The 18,444-nt window shown below is 43.0% G+C and overlaps 1 protein-coding gene across 1 annotated transcript; it reads left to right on the forward strand.

Annotated features, from left to right (window-relative positions):
* Positions 1-287: 287 nt before the first annotated feature.
* On the forward strand, positions 288-11,771 carry LOC148521511 (uncharacterized). The gene is made up of 6 exons (XM_088475055.1): positions 288-411; positions 1,748-1,984; positions 5,961-6,266; positions 8,941-9,282; positions 10,976-11,032; positions 11,634-11,771. Exons 1-6 carry the CDS (start codon positions 324-326, stop codon positions 11,744-11,746), a joined length of 1,143 nt encoding a protein of 380 aa, XP_088331181.1. The 5' UTR covers positions 288-323; the 3' UTR covers positions 11,747-11,771.
* The last annotated feature ends 6,673 nt before the right edge of the window (positions 11,772-18,444 follow it).

Genomic DNA, 18,444 nt, shown 5'->3' on the forward strand with positions numbered 1-18,444 from the left:
GTACCAATCAATCAGCTTCTGTCATGTTACAGGCTGTGTTTGAAAAATGGTTAGGAGCTGATTGATTGGTACTTTATCTCTCTCCAAGGCTTGGAATATCTCCCCCTGTAAGAGAAGACAACGTTTAATTGGCTGCAGTTATCATTGGTAAATAGTTGCATAATATATGCTGCCATGTACACCTGTGGTCAGTTATTGTTTGCTTGTGCAGGAAGTGGTTTTTCTATGTTCTTCTAATTAAAGCCACTGGGAAATTTTTTGACTATCTGCAAAAGGGTGAACATGTTTTGTAGTACTCTGTAGCTGTAAGCTGAGTTTCCATCATGCTAATTAAACCAAATATCAGGTCATTCTGCATGTTTTTCACATTCTTTAATTTGCTTTTGCTAACTCTAGGATCTACCTGTATGGGTAAGTATCTTTAAAAAATATTCATTATATTTGTTACGTTGATAATGTTTATAGCGCTTACAAATATTACTAGCAGGTATAATAGATGGTTAGTCCATGCCTATGCATAAAAAGCAATATGATACAGTATTACAAAAATCTATAAAACAATGTAAAAAAAAAATTGCTTTGTTGTACTAGATAATTGCTAGATTTGTCAGCTAAAGGTGCACACACACGTAACGATTTTTTGAACGATTTAACTATAATGACGTCGTTATCGTTCAATCGTTGAAAAAATCGTTCAGTTTCTGAGTTATAACGATGAACGATTATCGTTCATGCGCGTTCCCATTTGTAGTTCATTCTGACTGACCAACTGAACGATTTTCATTAAGGGAAGTTACACAAATCGTTTGTAGTTCAAAAAATCGTTCATTACACTTTAAAAAATCTGACAGGTAATCTGACAGAAAATCGTTCATAAAATCGTTGGTAACAAAATCGTTGTGTGTGTATGCAGCTTAAGACACAGTTCACCTTTAATTAGCAACTATTATAGCTTCTGTATTCTAACATACTCCCGTATTGTGCAGTATATAATAATATGTGTACAATTTGTGTGTAATATTCTAGAAAAAGAGGCACTAGAAGGTATAGTACCTCAGTCCCGGTGCACTAGGTTTAGATGATAGTGGACGCACCTCCTAAGACATATTTAAACCATTTACTACTAGAATCTATAAGAAGTTTGGGTTTGGACCTACAGGTTTACAACCTATACTAGTGCATCTGTTCTACACACATTACTGTATGTGGACAATGTCGGCAATATAAACTCTCTGTAGCCATACTAATAGGAGCCACTAACTAATATGAGCCACTATATATTTTTATTGTGAAGCAAAAGATTAGAGTACAGTATGTGAACAGTTTTTAAATAAACCAGTTGATCTATAAATGAAATGTTGATGAATATATTTTTACTCTTTAATATTACCGTTATTACATTCCACTGATAATTGTACCATGTAGGCATTTGTTTCAGAATTATGTAGAATAGACCCAATAATCTATTCTACAAACACCAAACCTAACGCCAGCAGGACAAAATAACAATTTGTTTTGCACAAGTGGCATTTGGCATAGGATGATGGTTTTGGGAGGGGGGGGGGAGTGTTGGGGGGTTAGTGAGGGACTACATAGGCACTGTCACCTGAAGATGGAAATTTTGCCTAATGAATACTGTACCATGTAACATGAATCACGTTGCATGTTTTTTTACAATTATTATTACCAACAATAACAAAACATAATAACAATAATAGTAATAATCCCAATTGTCTTTCTTGTATAGCATATGAAAAGAAATACTTAACTTTGGGGGCAGACATAACTATTGAATGTAAGTCTCCAACACCTGGAAAACCGTCATTTTCTGGATCTTTTGTGAGAAGAACAAATACATATGAATTTGTTTATTTGGACGCAGTATATATTCAGATTCGTGACTTTTCCCAAAATAATAGAGGTACATATCGTTGTGTCTCTGGTGACAACATTATATCTGTGACTTCCCTGGAATTAACTGAGAGTAAGTATAGCCCTTATATATTATATACAGTATATGACAGTGGTTCCCAAACCTTTTTGAATCACGGCGCCCTAGAGTATCAGCCTTGTTTTCACGGCACCCCTAAGCCAAATGTTTGTTATTGAGAAATTCAGAAATAAATTGTAGTAAAGTAAATTGTGCTGACCTGTCCTCTTTAGGTTCAGTTATGTGGTGGGGGACAGGTTTGCGCTTCTGGTTGTCCACATATTTAACTTACATTGGCTATATATAATTTGATTTTGTGCTAGACTACCACCCCTGCAAGTGTCCCGGGGCACCCCAGGGTGCCTAGGCACACAGTTTGGGAACCAGTGATATATGGTATAAACTACTACAGCAAAGACAGTGGCTCAGTAATGTCACTTGACAGTGTAAAAAGTGCTCAAAATAACAAATACTGTATGAATAATTTGTTAAATCATTATTCTGGGTAATTATATTGAACTGATATGAGCTTTACTTTACAATATGAATGTTTTATTACAAATACATATTTTCTTAAGCATATAACTATGATTTGTCAATGCTTTAGTTATTTTTTAAATATTGGATTTTTTTTGATTACAAACAAGCTTTAGCAGACATCGCATGTTGTATTAAGCAGGAATTGTTCTGTCAGGTGATACAATACTGACCAATAGAACTGGCAATCAATCTTATAATACACTACGATAAGCATTAATGTTGGTTTCTAACATTCCTGTTAGAACAGTTTTTTAAATAAGCTTACAAAAGGTTCTAGACCAGTGGTTCAGAAACTTTCTTGAATCACGGTGCCCTAGAGTATCACTATATTTTTCACCCCCTAGGACAAAAGTTTCTAATTGAGAAATTCAGAAAAAAATATTAAATTAAGTAAATTGTGCTTCTGTGTCACCCTTAGGGTCAGTCATGTGGTGGGGGACAGAGCTCGACTTCGGTTTGTCACATATTTTATAAATGGCAGCCACCAGCACTGGTTGTGCCTATCACATTGACCATAAATATCTTGATTTGGTCCTGGACCTCCGATCCGTGGCACCCATGCAAGTGCTTTGCGGCACCCAGTTTGGGAACCACTATGCTAAAGAACATGGCACCCATGGTAATTAAAAAAAAACAGCCAAAAAGTTTTTAAAAAATAATAAAGACATACTGAAAAGATTGCAAACTGTGGGGCCGAGGGTATCTCACTGCAGGATAAGCCAAATTTGAAGGATTCACATTTGACAAAAGTAAATGCTTTAAAAGAATTTCTCTTATTTTAACAACAATTTTAAGTACAGCACATATGTTTAAAAAGTATAAAACATAACACTAAGGGCAGTATTCAGTTAGTTTCATGGCCTAGATAAAGTTTAGCCTGCCCAACCTTCCGCCTACATCGCGTGTTTTGGACGCTGAAACTTATCGTGCGCACCCCGCTATTCGCCCTATTCCATTCCAAACCACACAGATGGAAAGTGCTGTCAGAAATGAGGAAATCAGCCGGAACCCCCCAAAAAGATGCACTGACATTGGGGATCAATGTAGATGTCCCCGAATAGCCCTAATAAAGCTATTTGGGGTACTTAAGTTGTTTCAATAGCTTCTTATTTAGTGTCTTTGCACAAGTGGTGAAGAATAGCATTAAGCAGTATTTTTTGGTGAAAATAAGTAGTCCTGTCAAATTTGGGGTACATGAAAATGGGTGCAAGCATGGATTAAAGTCTCTAAAGTGAAGTAAACAAAAAACGTGAAAAACGCACCTAATGCATGCACCTGCAATCAAAAAACACCTGACCCATCCTTGCAGACCCCAGAAAAGTCTATTTCGCTAGTTTGTATGCTTGTCCCCCCACTTTGTATTTTTTCGCCCCCAAAATGAAAGTACTTTTTTGGGGTGTTCTTAACTTTTTTTCGGGATTTTTTTTTACACAGTTGTCCTTTGGGGGGTTGCCCAAGGGTTCTGAGTGGTTTCCCCACATTTGCACCCCAAAATAAAGACTTACACTTCTTCTCTCCTGCTATTCAGAGGCAAATCTTTTTTGCCTATTACATTGCATTTCGCGGATGCGAAAAGCGCTTGGAATTGAATACAGAGATAAGTTTCCGCCACGCGAAAAGCCGTGATCGGCGATACTTTTCCGCGGATCTTGGCTTTTTACATCTAATTAAATACGGACCTAAATTGGATACATTACAATATGCACATCATCATTTTCCACTCAATAACCTATTAACTGCGTTTATATCATTGCTATTTACTGAAAAGGCTTGTATTATAAGCTTGCCCCTTTTCTAATTCTGGAATTATTGCCAAGTATACCAGAAAAGTGATGTGTTAATTTAGTCCCTACCAGCAAAAATGATTGTATGGTGCACTACATGCTACAAAACTAACGTGCAAAATGAAAACTGCAAAAATGAAAATGGCTAAACAATGTTCATTATTTATATTTTATATTGGCGCTCCGTTACAAAACAAATTATATATGTATTATGCCGTCATTGTTTGGCAAAAAAATGTATACCTGATGCCTGTGTTTTTTGTCAGGTCTGTAAGTATAAACTCTATATTTGCAACTAGAGTCTATGGCCACCCTACGGGTTCTGCTTGTGTCTTGTAATATGTAATAACTATACCTACTTTACTGATTGATATAATGCTGGTTGCCAATAGCAACATATGCTGATTACCATCAAGGCTCTACATAGAGTTTAAAACATCTATCTTTTTTCCTATGATATATTAGAAACAGTATGTGTTTAGATTATTAATGTAACAATTCATTTATTTTTTTCATTCAATGTGTAATGTTTATATATATATTTAGAGTTGAACTGCAGTTCATTTTTTCATATGTCCAATAAAACAATAATATATTTATAATTTTCACAGTCTATGTTTTTTATATAGTGATTAGCGCAGACACCTTATTTGTATTTTTTTGTTCCTATTTGAGGGTGATTTGCAGGTATCCCTCTGGTGTCAGCAGCAAGTCTCTATATTAGACTACACCCGAGTGATTAGTGCACCAGGTTTTCTTTCTCTAATTAATTAGATAGCAGTATGTGTAGAATGATTATATAAACTGTTTTGAAAGTGCCAATTTTTAGTTTAATTACGTTACCTTTAGATTATATTTTGTAGTGGTTCTCTGCATTATTAAGCGTACATATGGTTGGTGCACTAAGCACTGTTTGTGTTTATAAGAAAGTGCACCTAGCATTTTCTGAACTATTTAATTATTTATTATAGGGTAGTTTTTTTGCATTTGCCACTTTCAGAACTGTTTATATAATCATTCTACACATATTGCTAACTAATTAATTAGTAAATACTATCTTTTTTAACATTATTTCTATTTGTTCCTTCACAAATCACTAGTGGCGCTCACTATCAACTTCATTGTTTTCAAAATTTACATGGTAGATTGCCACTAAAATACTCCAGTTCATTTAGCTGACACCCACGTAAATGAAGGAGTGCACCATATCAGGTATTTATTGATAAATATTACCGTAACAGGTCTCAACAAAAATCTTAATCTGTTTGGCGCTGAAATCATTCACAATCCACAAATAAAACAAGGCTTGCTAACAACTATTATTGATAGTTTTTATCAACAAATAAAAAAAAATCGAAAAAGAAAAATAGTTTTGGGCCAAATGTAATTTGCCTACGATTTGCGGGAGACGGTGCGATACCGGCAGGATAGTCACTAGATGTAAAGCGGAAATTACATTAAAGCGGAAACCAACCTGGCTCCCGCAAATCTGAGATGACTTCATTTGGCCCTGAGCCAAAGAAAGTATTTATGTAGCGTATACCCCTGATTGGCGAGGGGGTATTTATTTTGCTTTAAGAGGACTCCTACTAAATTAGCGTTAAGTTATTTTCCCAGCTATTGAAAATGGATTAAGTTGATTATAAAGGCTGAATTGTATTACACAATAGTGATGGAATCATTAAGGGTCTGTTCTCCTCCTGCAGAGCCTACGACAGAAGAAATAGTGAAGTTTCGCTCTGTGGGAGACGACCTGGCCATGCACTGTAGAAGGCTCACCAGAGCTACGCATGGACAGTGGGACTGGATCCCATATGACTCCAATAGGACAGTGAGCATCAAAGTGGAAAATGACAAAATAATAAGCCACGACAACTATGAGGGTCGCCTGGAGATTTCCTCTAACCTGACTATGAGACTCTCACCGCTGCAATTCAGAGATGCTGGCAAATACAAATGTCTCTTCTCTGACCAGACAATCGGGAAGACTCTGACACTCGTTACTATTCAACGTAAGTTTCACTTGCGTGCAGCAAGCTTAGGTGTCTGTTAATATACTGTACTGTCGGGGAAATGTATCAAACCTTGAAGAGAGATATAGTAAAGAAGTTTCCCTATGCCACCAGCTTCTAACTGTCATTTCATAGACTGTGCTAGATAAATGACAGTTAGATGACAGTTAGATTGGTTGCTTATGGCAACTTCTCCACTTTATCTCTCTCCACGGCTTGATACATCTCCGCTGTATGTATTACTATAATTGTTTTTATAGCATCCAATCAGCTTCTAGCTATCAATTTATAGAATATACTAAATAAATAATAGCTAGTATTTGATTGGTTGCTATGGGCAACACCACCATTTGTGCTCTTTGGAAGGTTTCATAAATCTTTCCCCACTAGTCTGTCATTTTATTATTATTTTACTATTAGATGTATCTCTATTTAAATGTACACCTTATTTGATCTCTCTCTTGTTTCTTCCTATTGGTTTGCACGCCAGGAGTGTGAACCTTTGTATTGTTTTCCCCTTTGTGTTCCACATAAATGCAAGTATTGCTGCAAGCATAGGCGTCAGAACAGAGGGGGGGGGCACTGCATAGAGTAGGTATAATGTGCGGTCTTTAAGGCATTGCAGAGGCTGTTCAGCTATAATGAACAGCCCCTGCCTCCTGCTCTCTGGTGGTCCCGCCATTCCCTTACTCCATGGTGCTGGCCTCCTCCTCCCCCGTGCTACCGACAAGCCTCCACCCAGCAACGAGTGAGTTGGAGGGAGCACCAGTATTAAATTGTATCCCCATATAAAATTGTTCTGACGCCCCTGGCTGCAAGTATTAAAATATAGGGGCTGATACATCTGCAACTGATTGCCGCAATTCTTTAATCCTCGGGGAAAATCAACATGTGTGAGGGGCATTACTGTGTTTGTCATAATGGTGTGAGGGACATTACTGTGTGTGCCATAATGGTGTGTTGGGCATTACTGTGTGTGGCATAATGTATAAGGGCATTACTGTGTGTGACATAATGTATAAGGGGTATTACTGTATGTGGCTTAATGTATAAGAGGCATTACTTTGTGTGGCATAATGGGAGGGGGAATTACTTTGTGTGTCATAATGATGTGAGGGGCATTACTGTGTGTGCCCTCGTGGTGTGAGGGGCATGTGTGTGGCATAATGTATAAGAGGCATTACTGTGTGTGGCATAATGCATAAGGGGCATTACTTTGATGGTATAATGTGTAAGGGGCATTTCTGTTGTGGCATAATGGTGTAAGAGGCATTACTGTGTGTGCCATAATGGTGTAATGGGCATTACTGTGTGTGGCATAATGTATATGGGCATTACTGTGTGTGACATAATGTATAAGGGGTATTACTGTATGTGGCTTAATGTATAAGAGGCATTACTTTGTGTGGCATAATGGGAGGGGGCATTACTGTGTGTGCCATAATGCTGTAAGGGGCATTATTGTATGTGGCATAATGGGGGGAGGGGGTGCTCCAAACTACTGCCTTTCCCCGGGTGACAAAATTCCTAGTTTGGGTCCTGCCTTCATAAGCCCGTTAAGCCTTTAAGCAGCCTCAAACTATTTGTCAAGTGCCACAGGCACTTACATGGGGCCATCACTAGGAGTTTGTGATTGATGCCGCTACCCAGGGTGCAACTCTGTCACATCCTCAGTAGTATCTGCATTCAGTTTACAGAAATGACATAATGATATCACATGTGGAGTATGGGCCACCCCAGGGCACATTGTACTGTCCTGTTATATCTCTGCACCTACAAGTTACTAAACAGTGGTGAAAGTGTTTTCAATGCAGTGACAGCAACAAGAGATATTATTTGCTCTTAAAGCTGCCATTTGTACTCCTAACTCTTTGCGCTTGTTTGGCTTTGACAAACCATTTCAGAGATCAACTATAAATAATGGAAACGCACATTAACCTAAATAACAGCAAAATAAATACAAAGGATAGAAATGTAAAGCCATCAGTGAAAAATACATCACTGATCATATTTTGGTTGTATGAATTGAATTTTCAGCAGTTTTTGTTCATGTCTTAAACAGTTGTGATGTATTCAACAAGTTAGTACCTAATACAGAAAACTGCACATGCATTATTAAGAAAGATATTTATGGAAACTGAAAGTGGTGGGTATTGGGATAGACAATGAGGGTGATACCTTGTGACTACAAAGGAGAGAATGTGACTAGGTAATGTGAGGAAGAGGAAGGTCAGGTACAGCTAATGGGACCCATACTTCTGCGACTGGTCCCCATTCTGCTGGCACCGGGGTTAAAGAATCGGGGAAATCCAACATTTTGGACAATCTTGATTCCCCGATTCCAACACTAAAATGGTCAGAATCGGCAAGTTGGATTTATTATTTATAACATGACATCTTTCCCTGATTAGCTGACATATTGCTGATTGTTGATGCCCGCGTATTGGCGTATTTGATCTCCGGATCAGATCAGCGTCGGCAGAATGGGGAATCGGGCCATAAAGTATGGCCCGCTTAATTCTCCTGGCAGGTTTCTGGTTGTTGTTGGACACTTCACAGCGTAGTCTTTCATACAGTGTACAGTATAGGCATTTGCCTATACCCTTACAGTTACAGTACTTTAACGTAAACACTGTACATAAATAACTGTAACATCTGCTCCCCTGTTTTCCAGTGGCAGCGTCTCCATCAGCTGAGGTTTCCTATGGAAAGAGTGTCTCCCTGACCTGCTCCATCTCTCATCTCAGCCCTATGGATTATAATTTACTTGTCTGGGCAAAAATGACTGAAGCGGGTTTAACTCCTGTAAAGACTCAAACACTAACTAATACAGTAAAAGAAAACAGTGTAATAATTCAGGATGCCAGTGAGGAAGACTCACACTGGACATGTCTGGTTTTCCATCACAGTGAGTTAGTAGCATTCGTACCATTCCAATTACAGTACAGAGCTGCACCAGCAGAGCCTGTTACAGACATAGATAAAACACCGGCTGCCTACACCAGCTCCATGAGAGGTATGTCTCTCCCTATCATAGTATTGTTGCAGTACTGCTTCTCAGAATTGTACTCATAATACCCCTGTTATACAGGCTTGACTTCCCTGACAACCCCCCTCCACCATCCCACGCCCCTTTTATTACATTAGTTGACTTAAATGAGTGTAATGAAAATGACAAAATAGATATATTTTCCTCCCTATTACTTGGTTTTCTGATCACTAATTTTCTAATTTTTAGAACTGATAAAAGTATGTAGCGCCTGAATCCATCCGTCCATTCATCCCCGCATGTCTATAGGTTTAACCGTTATAATGCAGATAGATTTTGCATTCAGCAATGTAATTCATACTGTACTGTAAAAGGCACAATTACTACTTGTACCAAATGCAGCTCAATCCCAATAAAGACACAAAAGAAAACACCTTCACTATGTTTTAAGGACCTGAGTCAGACCCGCTCTGAGCGATTTTCTCCCATCTGCGCAGGCGTATAATTCGCAGTGCACAAGCCATTCATTGTGATTGGATTTTGGTAGCTCGTAAGCCACTATCAGGTCGCTACTTTGAGTGACAGATAGTGCCGTTTGTGGGTGGTAACAGGGGAAGGTGCTTGTGAACGGGGGAGTGGATATGCGAATGCAGGTGTGTCTGGCCGCTAAAACGGCTTTTAAAGGGCGTGCATAATTAGCAAAGTAGCGTCATTGTACACATCACCTGCATGTATTTCAGCCAGTTTTGATAGCTGTGCTTGCGCCAGGCTAAGGCAACCCCAAGGGCTGCGCGCAGCGCCAATGGCTCACGATGGTCTCGATTAATCCTTATTTTGATGACGTGTGTTGCGAGTGGCAAGGAGGAGTCTTCAGTCATTTGTGAGCGCACTTTGCCATAGTTCGCTAAAACATAGTGGGTGTCCTTACGCGATGCAGTTCAAGAGCTTCATTTAAATATTAAATACTGGCCCCTTTTTGCCAGTGAGCGATCGCATCTTGCGAGCGGGTCTGAATGAGCTCCTAAGTGTATTACTAAAACATCATTCAGTATACTATGATTATATAGGACATTACCAGGCAGCAGCGATGCTAACAGCGTAAAACTCTGAGAGGTCTATTTACTAAGCCTTGGATGGAGATAAAGTGGATGGAGATAAATCCCCTGATTCAGAGGCGTTTGCTATCTGCGAGCGCTCGCTCTGAATCAGGGCGGGCCATTTTTTCTTTACCCCGGCCTTAAGGCCGCTCGCTAAGCTGTGGGTGACCACCCACAGCTTTAGCGGGTGGCCTGGCGATGGTCGCGATTATCGCGACCATCGGGCTTGCGACGAGACCCTTGTGGTAGGGTCTCGTCCACCGCAAACCCCAGTGAACTTCCTGCTCTAATAGAGCAGGAAGTTCACTACTGACATCACGTGTGATGTCAGTAGGGTCGCCCACAAATGGCAGGCGTTCCTAAGGGAACGCCTCCATTTGTGCAGCCACCCCCCCTGACCCGCCTACAAAACGGGGTGAGCTGTTGATCAACATGGACAGCCTCCCCGTCTTGTAGCGAGCCCCGGAGTGAGTGATTTCTCACTTGCTCCGGGGCTTGCGCACGCCTTCCGTGTGCACTGCCCGACATCGACCCGCTTGCGAGAGCTATGCGCTCGCGAGCGGGTCTGAATCAGGCCCAAAGTACCAGCCAACCAGCTCCTAACTGTCATTTTTCACACACAGCCTGTGACATGGCGTCGGGATCCCGGCACCAGAATCCCGACCACCTGCATCCCAAAGGTAAGTATTAGGGGTTAGGGGGAGTGTTAGGTTTAGGCACCAGGCAGAGGGAAGTTAGGGTTAGGCACCAAGATGGGAGGTTAGCACTAGGCACTAAGCAGGGAGGGTTAGGGTTAGGTACTAAGCAGGGAGGGTTAAGGTTAGGCATCGGCAAGGGAGAGGTTAGGGTTAGGCACCAAGATGGGAGGTTAGCGCTAGGCACTAAGCAGGGAGGGTTAGGGTTAGGTACTAAGCAGGGAGGGTTAAGGTTAGGTACCGGCAAGGGAGAGGTTAGGGTTAGGCACTAAGGGAGGAGATTAGAGTTAGGCACCGGGGAGGGAGGGTTAGGGGTAGGGGTGTGGGTTAGTCTTACCTTAGTTACCGAAGGGTGTCGGGATACTGACTGTCGGGATGCCGTTGATGGTATTCTGACCAGCGGCATCCCGACCGCCAGGATCTCGTACCCAACTCAGAGGAATATAGGTGGTGTTATTTTTTTCCTTTAGCCACCCTGGGTAGCGCCTTGGAGATCATCGCTTTTTTACACATTACTGGTACTGACATGTAATTAGTTTGTGCTTATTACTGACTAATAACATAACTCTCTCCTTACATGTTACAGATGCTGCTGATAATGAAAATATCATACCGGACATTGTATTTTATGCTAGAAATATCTGTTTGGTCCCTGTGTTTGCTGTGACTCTGCTAATCATATGCAGATTTTTTAAATAGAGCAAGATTATTTTCATTATTCTATAACTATATATTTTTTCATTGAAAATTGTTTAAAGTGCAAATAAAACTAAAAAAAAATATGTGAACAAAGTTTAAAGTACATAGAAACATGATAAAACAAATTTACATTATCTGGTAGTATTTGTGGACTCAAGTTTTGCATTATTATTACTTATTATAAAGTATATTTGTGACAATTAAAGGGCCTTTTCTAAATAAACGCACTTTTCAACTGTCCAACTGGTTCTAAGTGAGTTGGTCCGGGTGCATATAAAAGCCTGGGGGGCCAGTGTGCGGTGCCCTCGTTTGTGCAGGGGCCAGAGTCTTTGCTCTCGATATACGGCGTCAACTTTCTGAAGATATCAGTGGAAAAATGGAGCCGGCTGCAGAGAGACCCATTTACCAGTAGAAGTGTGGTTAAAAATCTCCCCGGCCATAGTTCCCGCAAAGGAAAAGGGGGCTGAGCCATAAGTCATTTGGGCGTGCCATGAGTTACTGCATAGGAATGCACCCCATGTATGCATTCCTAGTCATTCAGAGTGTCGGGAGGCGGAGTTGCTCGGCCAGATCTCCAGACAGCTAGACCAGTCCATTAGGCCAAACGCCAGAATTGCCAAATTTCTAGTCTGGCTATGCCCTGCACCCTTTATAGATACGCCCAGGGTTGGACATGCCCACAGGGATACAGGAGAAACCCCCGGTGGGCCTCACCCCCTCCTCTAGGGATCAGGTTCCAGACTGTGCACTTGAATTATACATTATGCATATGTTACATTATACTGCACAGAATTATGGTGTATTTTCTACAATAATAATCTATTATCATGCACGCACTAGCAGTATTTACTATATTTATATATATATTTATAAAGGGGTCCCGACCATGCACACTCTAATGGTTAGTCAAGCCTCTTTGGAGGCCTCTATAACTGCATTTTCCCAGTCAGTGGCGTAAGTTTGGTGCCCCCTCCCGTCACAGCTGCTGACACTGTAATGTAGCAATATGCATGCAGACAGGCTATAGATAGATGAAGGCAGCACCTGATGGTCTGACATGGAGCTCTCCACTAGTGTATGGTGGCTTCTCAGGTGACGGGAAGGGGTGCCATGTATTGGGCGGGTGTGACGGTACACTCCGGGTACATAGTTACAGCCCTAAGTGGGGTGAATATGTTGTGGACAAGGTGCCCCTTCAGAACCAGACCTCGGCAGCAGGTGCCTCCATTGTCTCCCATAGTTCTGCCCCTGTTCCCGGTAGGCCCTTCATGCCTCAGTCCGACACTGGATACGCCTATGAGTTGGACTTTATAAGTAATGCTTATCCTAAATGTAGGTGAGACCCATTTGTATGAGCCAAACAGACTTGAAAATAAAAGGAAATATGGGGAAGTGCTATGAATAGCTCAGAGGTAAAAGGTACAAGAAGCACAAACAGAGATAGAAGAAAAGAACTAATAAATGTGTTAAATACTTGCCAACATACTGGGTCAGCACAGCAGGGGGAAGTGAGGGGACCCCCCCGCTATACAATGGCGATATTAACATTGTTATTCAGCGGGGAAGGGGCTATGATGACGCAATTCAGCATAGGTTGCGCCGTCAGCCACCCTAGACTGCCCACTTGTGCTTCATAAGTGTCCTGCTATGGGGGGCAGGTGTGGGTGTGGGTGGCTGCATGGGTGGCTCTAGGAGACTTGCCTATTCTTATGGGTGGCAGGTAGCACCACAAGATTTTCGGGAGCCTCCCGGCCGTTCCGGGGGAGTAGGTAAGTATGACGTGTTATATATGAAGTAATAAATTGATTTTGATTTTTCAATGTCTAGTCATAATCAATGATTTCTACTCATATCTTCTTTGCGCACAGAGGACATAGCGATGGTGATTGACTAATTTTTGGTCAGTCAGTTCAGGTGAATCAATAAATGTTTCTTGTGCTTACAAATCAATGTTTTGTCACCAATATTTTAGTGTAAGCAATATTTTGTTTCCATTGATGGGAAAATTGGAACAGTAAATTTTTCCCATTGCATTCCCTTCCCTAGATTGAGCAGTTAAGAGTCCTTTCATCTTGTGCTCCTGTTATTTTCCAATGTACCACTTTCCCTCGGGTTCTTTATGTCCACTCTCTGTACCTGATCGTGCTTGGTCTCATATAACCCATGGACTTAGTCACGGAGCTACCATCTTGCCATGGCCTTAATACAATCTGGGTAGTGGTGGACAGGTTCTCCAAGGTTGCTCACTTTGTTCCATTGAAAGGTCTACCTTCAGCTCCAAAATTGGCTGATGTGTTTATAAAAGAAAGCTGCATGGGTTTCCCAAGGATATTGTTTCAGACCATGGGGTGCAATTTCAAAGTTCTGGAGGTCGTTATGTAAGTGCTTTGTTATCAACTGAAGTTTATCATCTGCTTATCACCCTCAGGGTAGTAGACGGAGCATTTAAACCAAGATGTATGTCTCTGCCAATCAAGAAGACGGGATTGCACTGTTGCCATGAGCCAAATTGCTCACAATAATTTGTATCATGAGGCGTCGGGGTACTCTCCTTTCTTCATTCAATATGGACTGTAACCTGTGATACCAGCCCTAAAGTGGTGGCCGACAGGTAGAGGAGGAAGGGTCCTGTACTGAACTCTTGTGACAAAGGCCCTGATTCAGAGGCGCTCGCTATTTGCGACGGGACCCTTGTGGTAGGGTCTCGTCCACGCAAACCCCAGTGAACGTCCTGCTCTAATAGAGCAGGAAGTTCACTACTGACATCACTGGTGATGTCAGTAGGGCCGACCCACGAATGGCAGGCGTTCCTTCAGGAACGCCTCCGTTTGTCCAGCCACCCCCCCTGCACGCCTTCAAAACGGGGCGAGCTGTCAATCACAATCGACAGCCGCCCCGTCTTGTAGTGAGTCCCGCAGCGAGTGAAAATTCACTCGCTACGGGGCTCGCGCATGTGCAGTGCACATGCTGCGCGTACGATCTGCCCGGCCATCGACCCGCTTGTGAGCGCTATGCGTTTGCGAGCGTGTCTGAATCAGGCCCAAAGTTTGGTTGCCCACTAAGCACTTGCAATTAAAAGTTCCCACAATGAAGTTTGCTCCCAGATTCATTGATCCTTCCAGATCCTCCAGGTAAATAATCCGGTGGCAGTTTGCCTGAAACCTCCTCGTACTCTTAGGATTCCCAACGTATTTCATATTTCTCTCTTCAAACCCTTGGTGCTCAATAGATATTCTATACATTGCAACCCTACCTCTACGATTCCAGTGGACAATCAAGAGGAGTATGAAGTAAATCAGATTATAGATTCCAGAATGTCCCGAGGTACAGTTCAATTCTTGGTGGATTGGAAAGGATATGGTCCAGAGGAACGTTGTTGGGTCAAGGCCACTGATATTCATGCATCTCAACTCCTCCAAAAGTTTAATCAAAAGTTCCCTGGCAGGCCATTTGTGGGGTGTAATGTCACAGCGTAGCCGAACCTGGCAGTCACTTACCGGGTCCGGCTACTGCATGCAGACTGTCGCGGCTCCCATAGGGCACACACCCCACTCTCTTTTACATTTGAAGGGCCAGACACTGCGATTGGGGGAAATTGATTGGTGCCAGAATTGAACCTTGACCTATATAAGGAATTTCCTGGGAGCACTCCCATACCTTGCTCCAGCATAACTTGACCTTGTACTATTGTCTACCTGTCCTCGACCTCGGCCTATCCTAGTGACCCATTTTTGTCTGATCCCTTGTTACTGCATTTGGTGATTCCTGGTTTGATATCGGGTTACGCATGACCAGATTCTGCCTTCTCCCTGGTACTTTGCTATCCGGTTGGTTCTGACCCGGCTATGCCTCAGTACATACTTACAGCAGCTCTCCAGAGCATGCTAGCACCTGTAAGAGGGAACCTGGGCAGAGGGCCGCAACCAGCGTGTCGGGTGTAGCCAAGTCCATGCCTCCTTGCGTGGTTCCCTGGTTAGTACCACCGGCACGTTAGACTCCGCGTCTCTGTTTTGGGTCTTCACCAACATCCAGTACCCATCCGTGAGCTGTTACAAGAATATTTCTACCCTTGTATCACTTGTTTAGCATCCTTTTGATTGGGAGCAATGATCCATTCACTATTTTCAAATTCAGAGGTATCCTTCCTCTCTTGAGTAATAGCTACATAAGCATAGCACACACCCAGTTGTGTCAGCTCTGTTCTACCTCATTGACAACCCATTCAGGTACAGCATAGTATGCAAATGATCCTTTATGACCTCATTGCTGATTGGCCACCAGGGCACTCCAGATTTTCTTTTTATCCTTCTCTGTTTCTTGATTTGCAGGATGGTTAATCTAATTTACGATAAGTCATCATTTGGGCCTTCTCCATAGTTTGGATAAGAGTGGTGGGCTCTGCAGTGCATCTGTAATCACCGGCAGTTTTAACAGACACCCTTATCTTCCAAAGATTCCGCTAGCCGCATCAGGGTTTGCCAGTTGAAGGATGTATTAGGTCCCAGGAGTGGAGCAACCTCTGTTAATATCTTCCTTTTATTCCCTGGCACCTCTGCTACTGGTGCTTGATTTACCATACTTGGTGGCCCAGCCTTTGGCTTCTCCATCGGCGCATTTTTCCTTATTGCTCTATTATTTCCTCAATAACTATAGTCACACTTCAGCCCAGGTATTCGGCTGTCACTTATCGGACGTGGCGGGCAGGGCTCTCCCCCCCTTGTCACTGCCACTTAATATGTTGCCGCCTGCTCTGCCTTTTAGAGTTGTGCATGAAGCACTAACGATTTCATGTAAGCTACAGCAAGCTGACTACAAATATCACCTACGTACTTTGTGCCTGATTCAGACACGCTTGCAAGCGGGTCAATGGTGGGGCATTTCACACGCGCGAGCCCGGAGTGAGTGAGAAAATGGCTCGCTACCAACAGGGCGGCTGTCGATGTTGATCGACAGCTTGCCCCGTTTTGTAGGCGGGGAGGGGGTGGCTGGACAAACTGAGGCGTTCCTGAAGTAACGCCTGCCATTTGTGGGCGGCCCTACTGACATCACTCATGATGTCAGTAGTGAGCTTCCTGCTCTATTAAACCAGGAAGCTCACTGGGGCTTGCGGGAACGAGACCCTACCGCAAAGGGTCTTGTTGCAAGCCCGATGGTCGCGACCATCGTGACCATCACCTGGCCGCTTGCAAAAGCTGTGGGTGGTCACCCATAGCTTAGCAAGCGGCCAGGAGGCCGGTTCAAAAAAAAAAAAGCGTCCGCCCTGATTCAGAGCGAGCGCTCGCTTTCTGTGAGCGCCTCTGAATCAGGCCCTGTATCTGATTCAAATAAGGCATTGCCTATATTTGCTCGACTCTGAGCATGTTTAGTGCCAGAGTATTAGGTCTCCTAGTTCCAGTGTTTCCTGCTTCCCAGTATATTGTGCCTTCCTGTGTTACAAACCCCGGATTTCTTTCAAGACTCCTGATTTGTTCCCTTGTGTGACCTCATTTTTTTTTCACTCCTCCTGACTTCCAACTTGAGATTTCCCAGCATGTCTCAGTGTACCAGACATTGGGGAAGATTTATCAAAGTTTGGATAGGGATAAAGTGCTAACCAATCAGTACGTAACTGTCACTTTACAGGCTGATTGGTTGGCACTTCATCTCTCTCCAAACTTTGATAAATCCCTCCCCATATTGTCCTGCGTGACTTTCCTTCCACCTGCTGATTAGGTACCATGCTTTCCACAGTTAACAACCATTCACATCATTATTAACTTGCTCTATGTATCAAAACTGATTTAATGATCCCCAAGCATGTTCCTCTCACCACCATAAGACAGCTGCAGGCATGTATAGGAAAGGGTCCTAGACTGCACACCCTGAATATTTAATAGGAGGTGCTACCTTTTGAGACTATTTATTTATTTTATTTATTACCAGTTATTTATATAGCGCACATATTCCGCAGCGCTTTACAGAGAATGTTTGGCCATTCACATCAGTCCCTGCCCCAGTGGAGCTTACAATCTATGGGCCTGATTCAGACCCACTCGCGAGCGGCTGTCCGCTCGCAAGTGGGTCGATGTTATGCACTGAGCATGTGCACGACGGAGGGAGCTCCGTCGTGCGCATGCGCCAGACGCGACGAGCGAAGGAAAGTCCTTCGCTCGTTGTGTCCGATCAAAGGGGGCGTGCTGTCAATGTTGATTGACAGCACGCCCCCTTTGGTGGGCGTGCCGGGGGCGTGCCTCCCTGACGGGGGCGTTCCCACGGGAACGCCTCCCGTCAGAAGCCGGCCCACTGACATCACTAGTGATGTCAGTGGGAGTGATTTTGGCTCTGATAGAGCCAAAATAACTCAGGAGCTTGCGGTTGAAAACCTCAACCGCAGGCTCCGGCTCGCAATTTTGATGGTCGCGATGGTCTCGACCATCGCGGCCATCACAAAGCACGCTCGTATAGCCTGTGGGTGGTGACCCAGAGCTATACGAGCGTCCAGGAGGACGCTCCATGAAAATGGAGCCCGGCCCTCATTCAGAGCGTGCGCTCTGCTCAGAGCGTACGGCTCTGAATGAGGGCCTATGTTCCCTATCACATGTACACACACATACACACTAGGGTTAATTTTTTTTTGTTGGGAGCCAATTTACCAGTATATTTTTGGAGTGTGGGAGGAAACCGGAGTACCTGGAGGAAACCCACACAAGTACAGGGAG

Source organism: Taudactylus pleione, unplaced genomic scaffold (genome assembly GCF_031769625.1).
Source record: "Taudactylus pleione unplaced genomic scaffold, aTauple2 ptg000161l, whole genome shotgun sequence".
NCBI classification, from domain to species: Eukaryota; Metazoa; Chordata; class Amphibia; order Anura; family Myobatrachidae; genus Taudactylus; species Taudactylus pleione.

Coding starts and splice junctions, on each gene's coding strand:
- LOC148521511 (XM_088475055.1), top strand. CDS start 324: ATGCTAATTAAACCAAATATCAGGTCATTCTGCATGTTTTTCACATTC. Junction 412..1,747: donor TCTAGGATCTACCTGTATGG/GTAAGTATCTTT, acceptor TTTCTTGTATAG/CATATGAAAAGAAATACTTA. Junction 11,033..11,633: donor CGACCACCTGCATCCCAAAG/GTAAGTATTAGG, acceptor TACATGTTACAG/ATGCTGCTGATAATGAAAAT.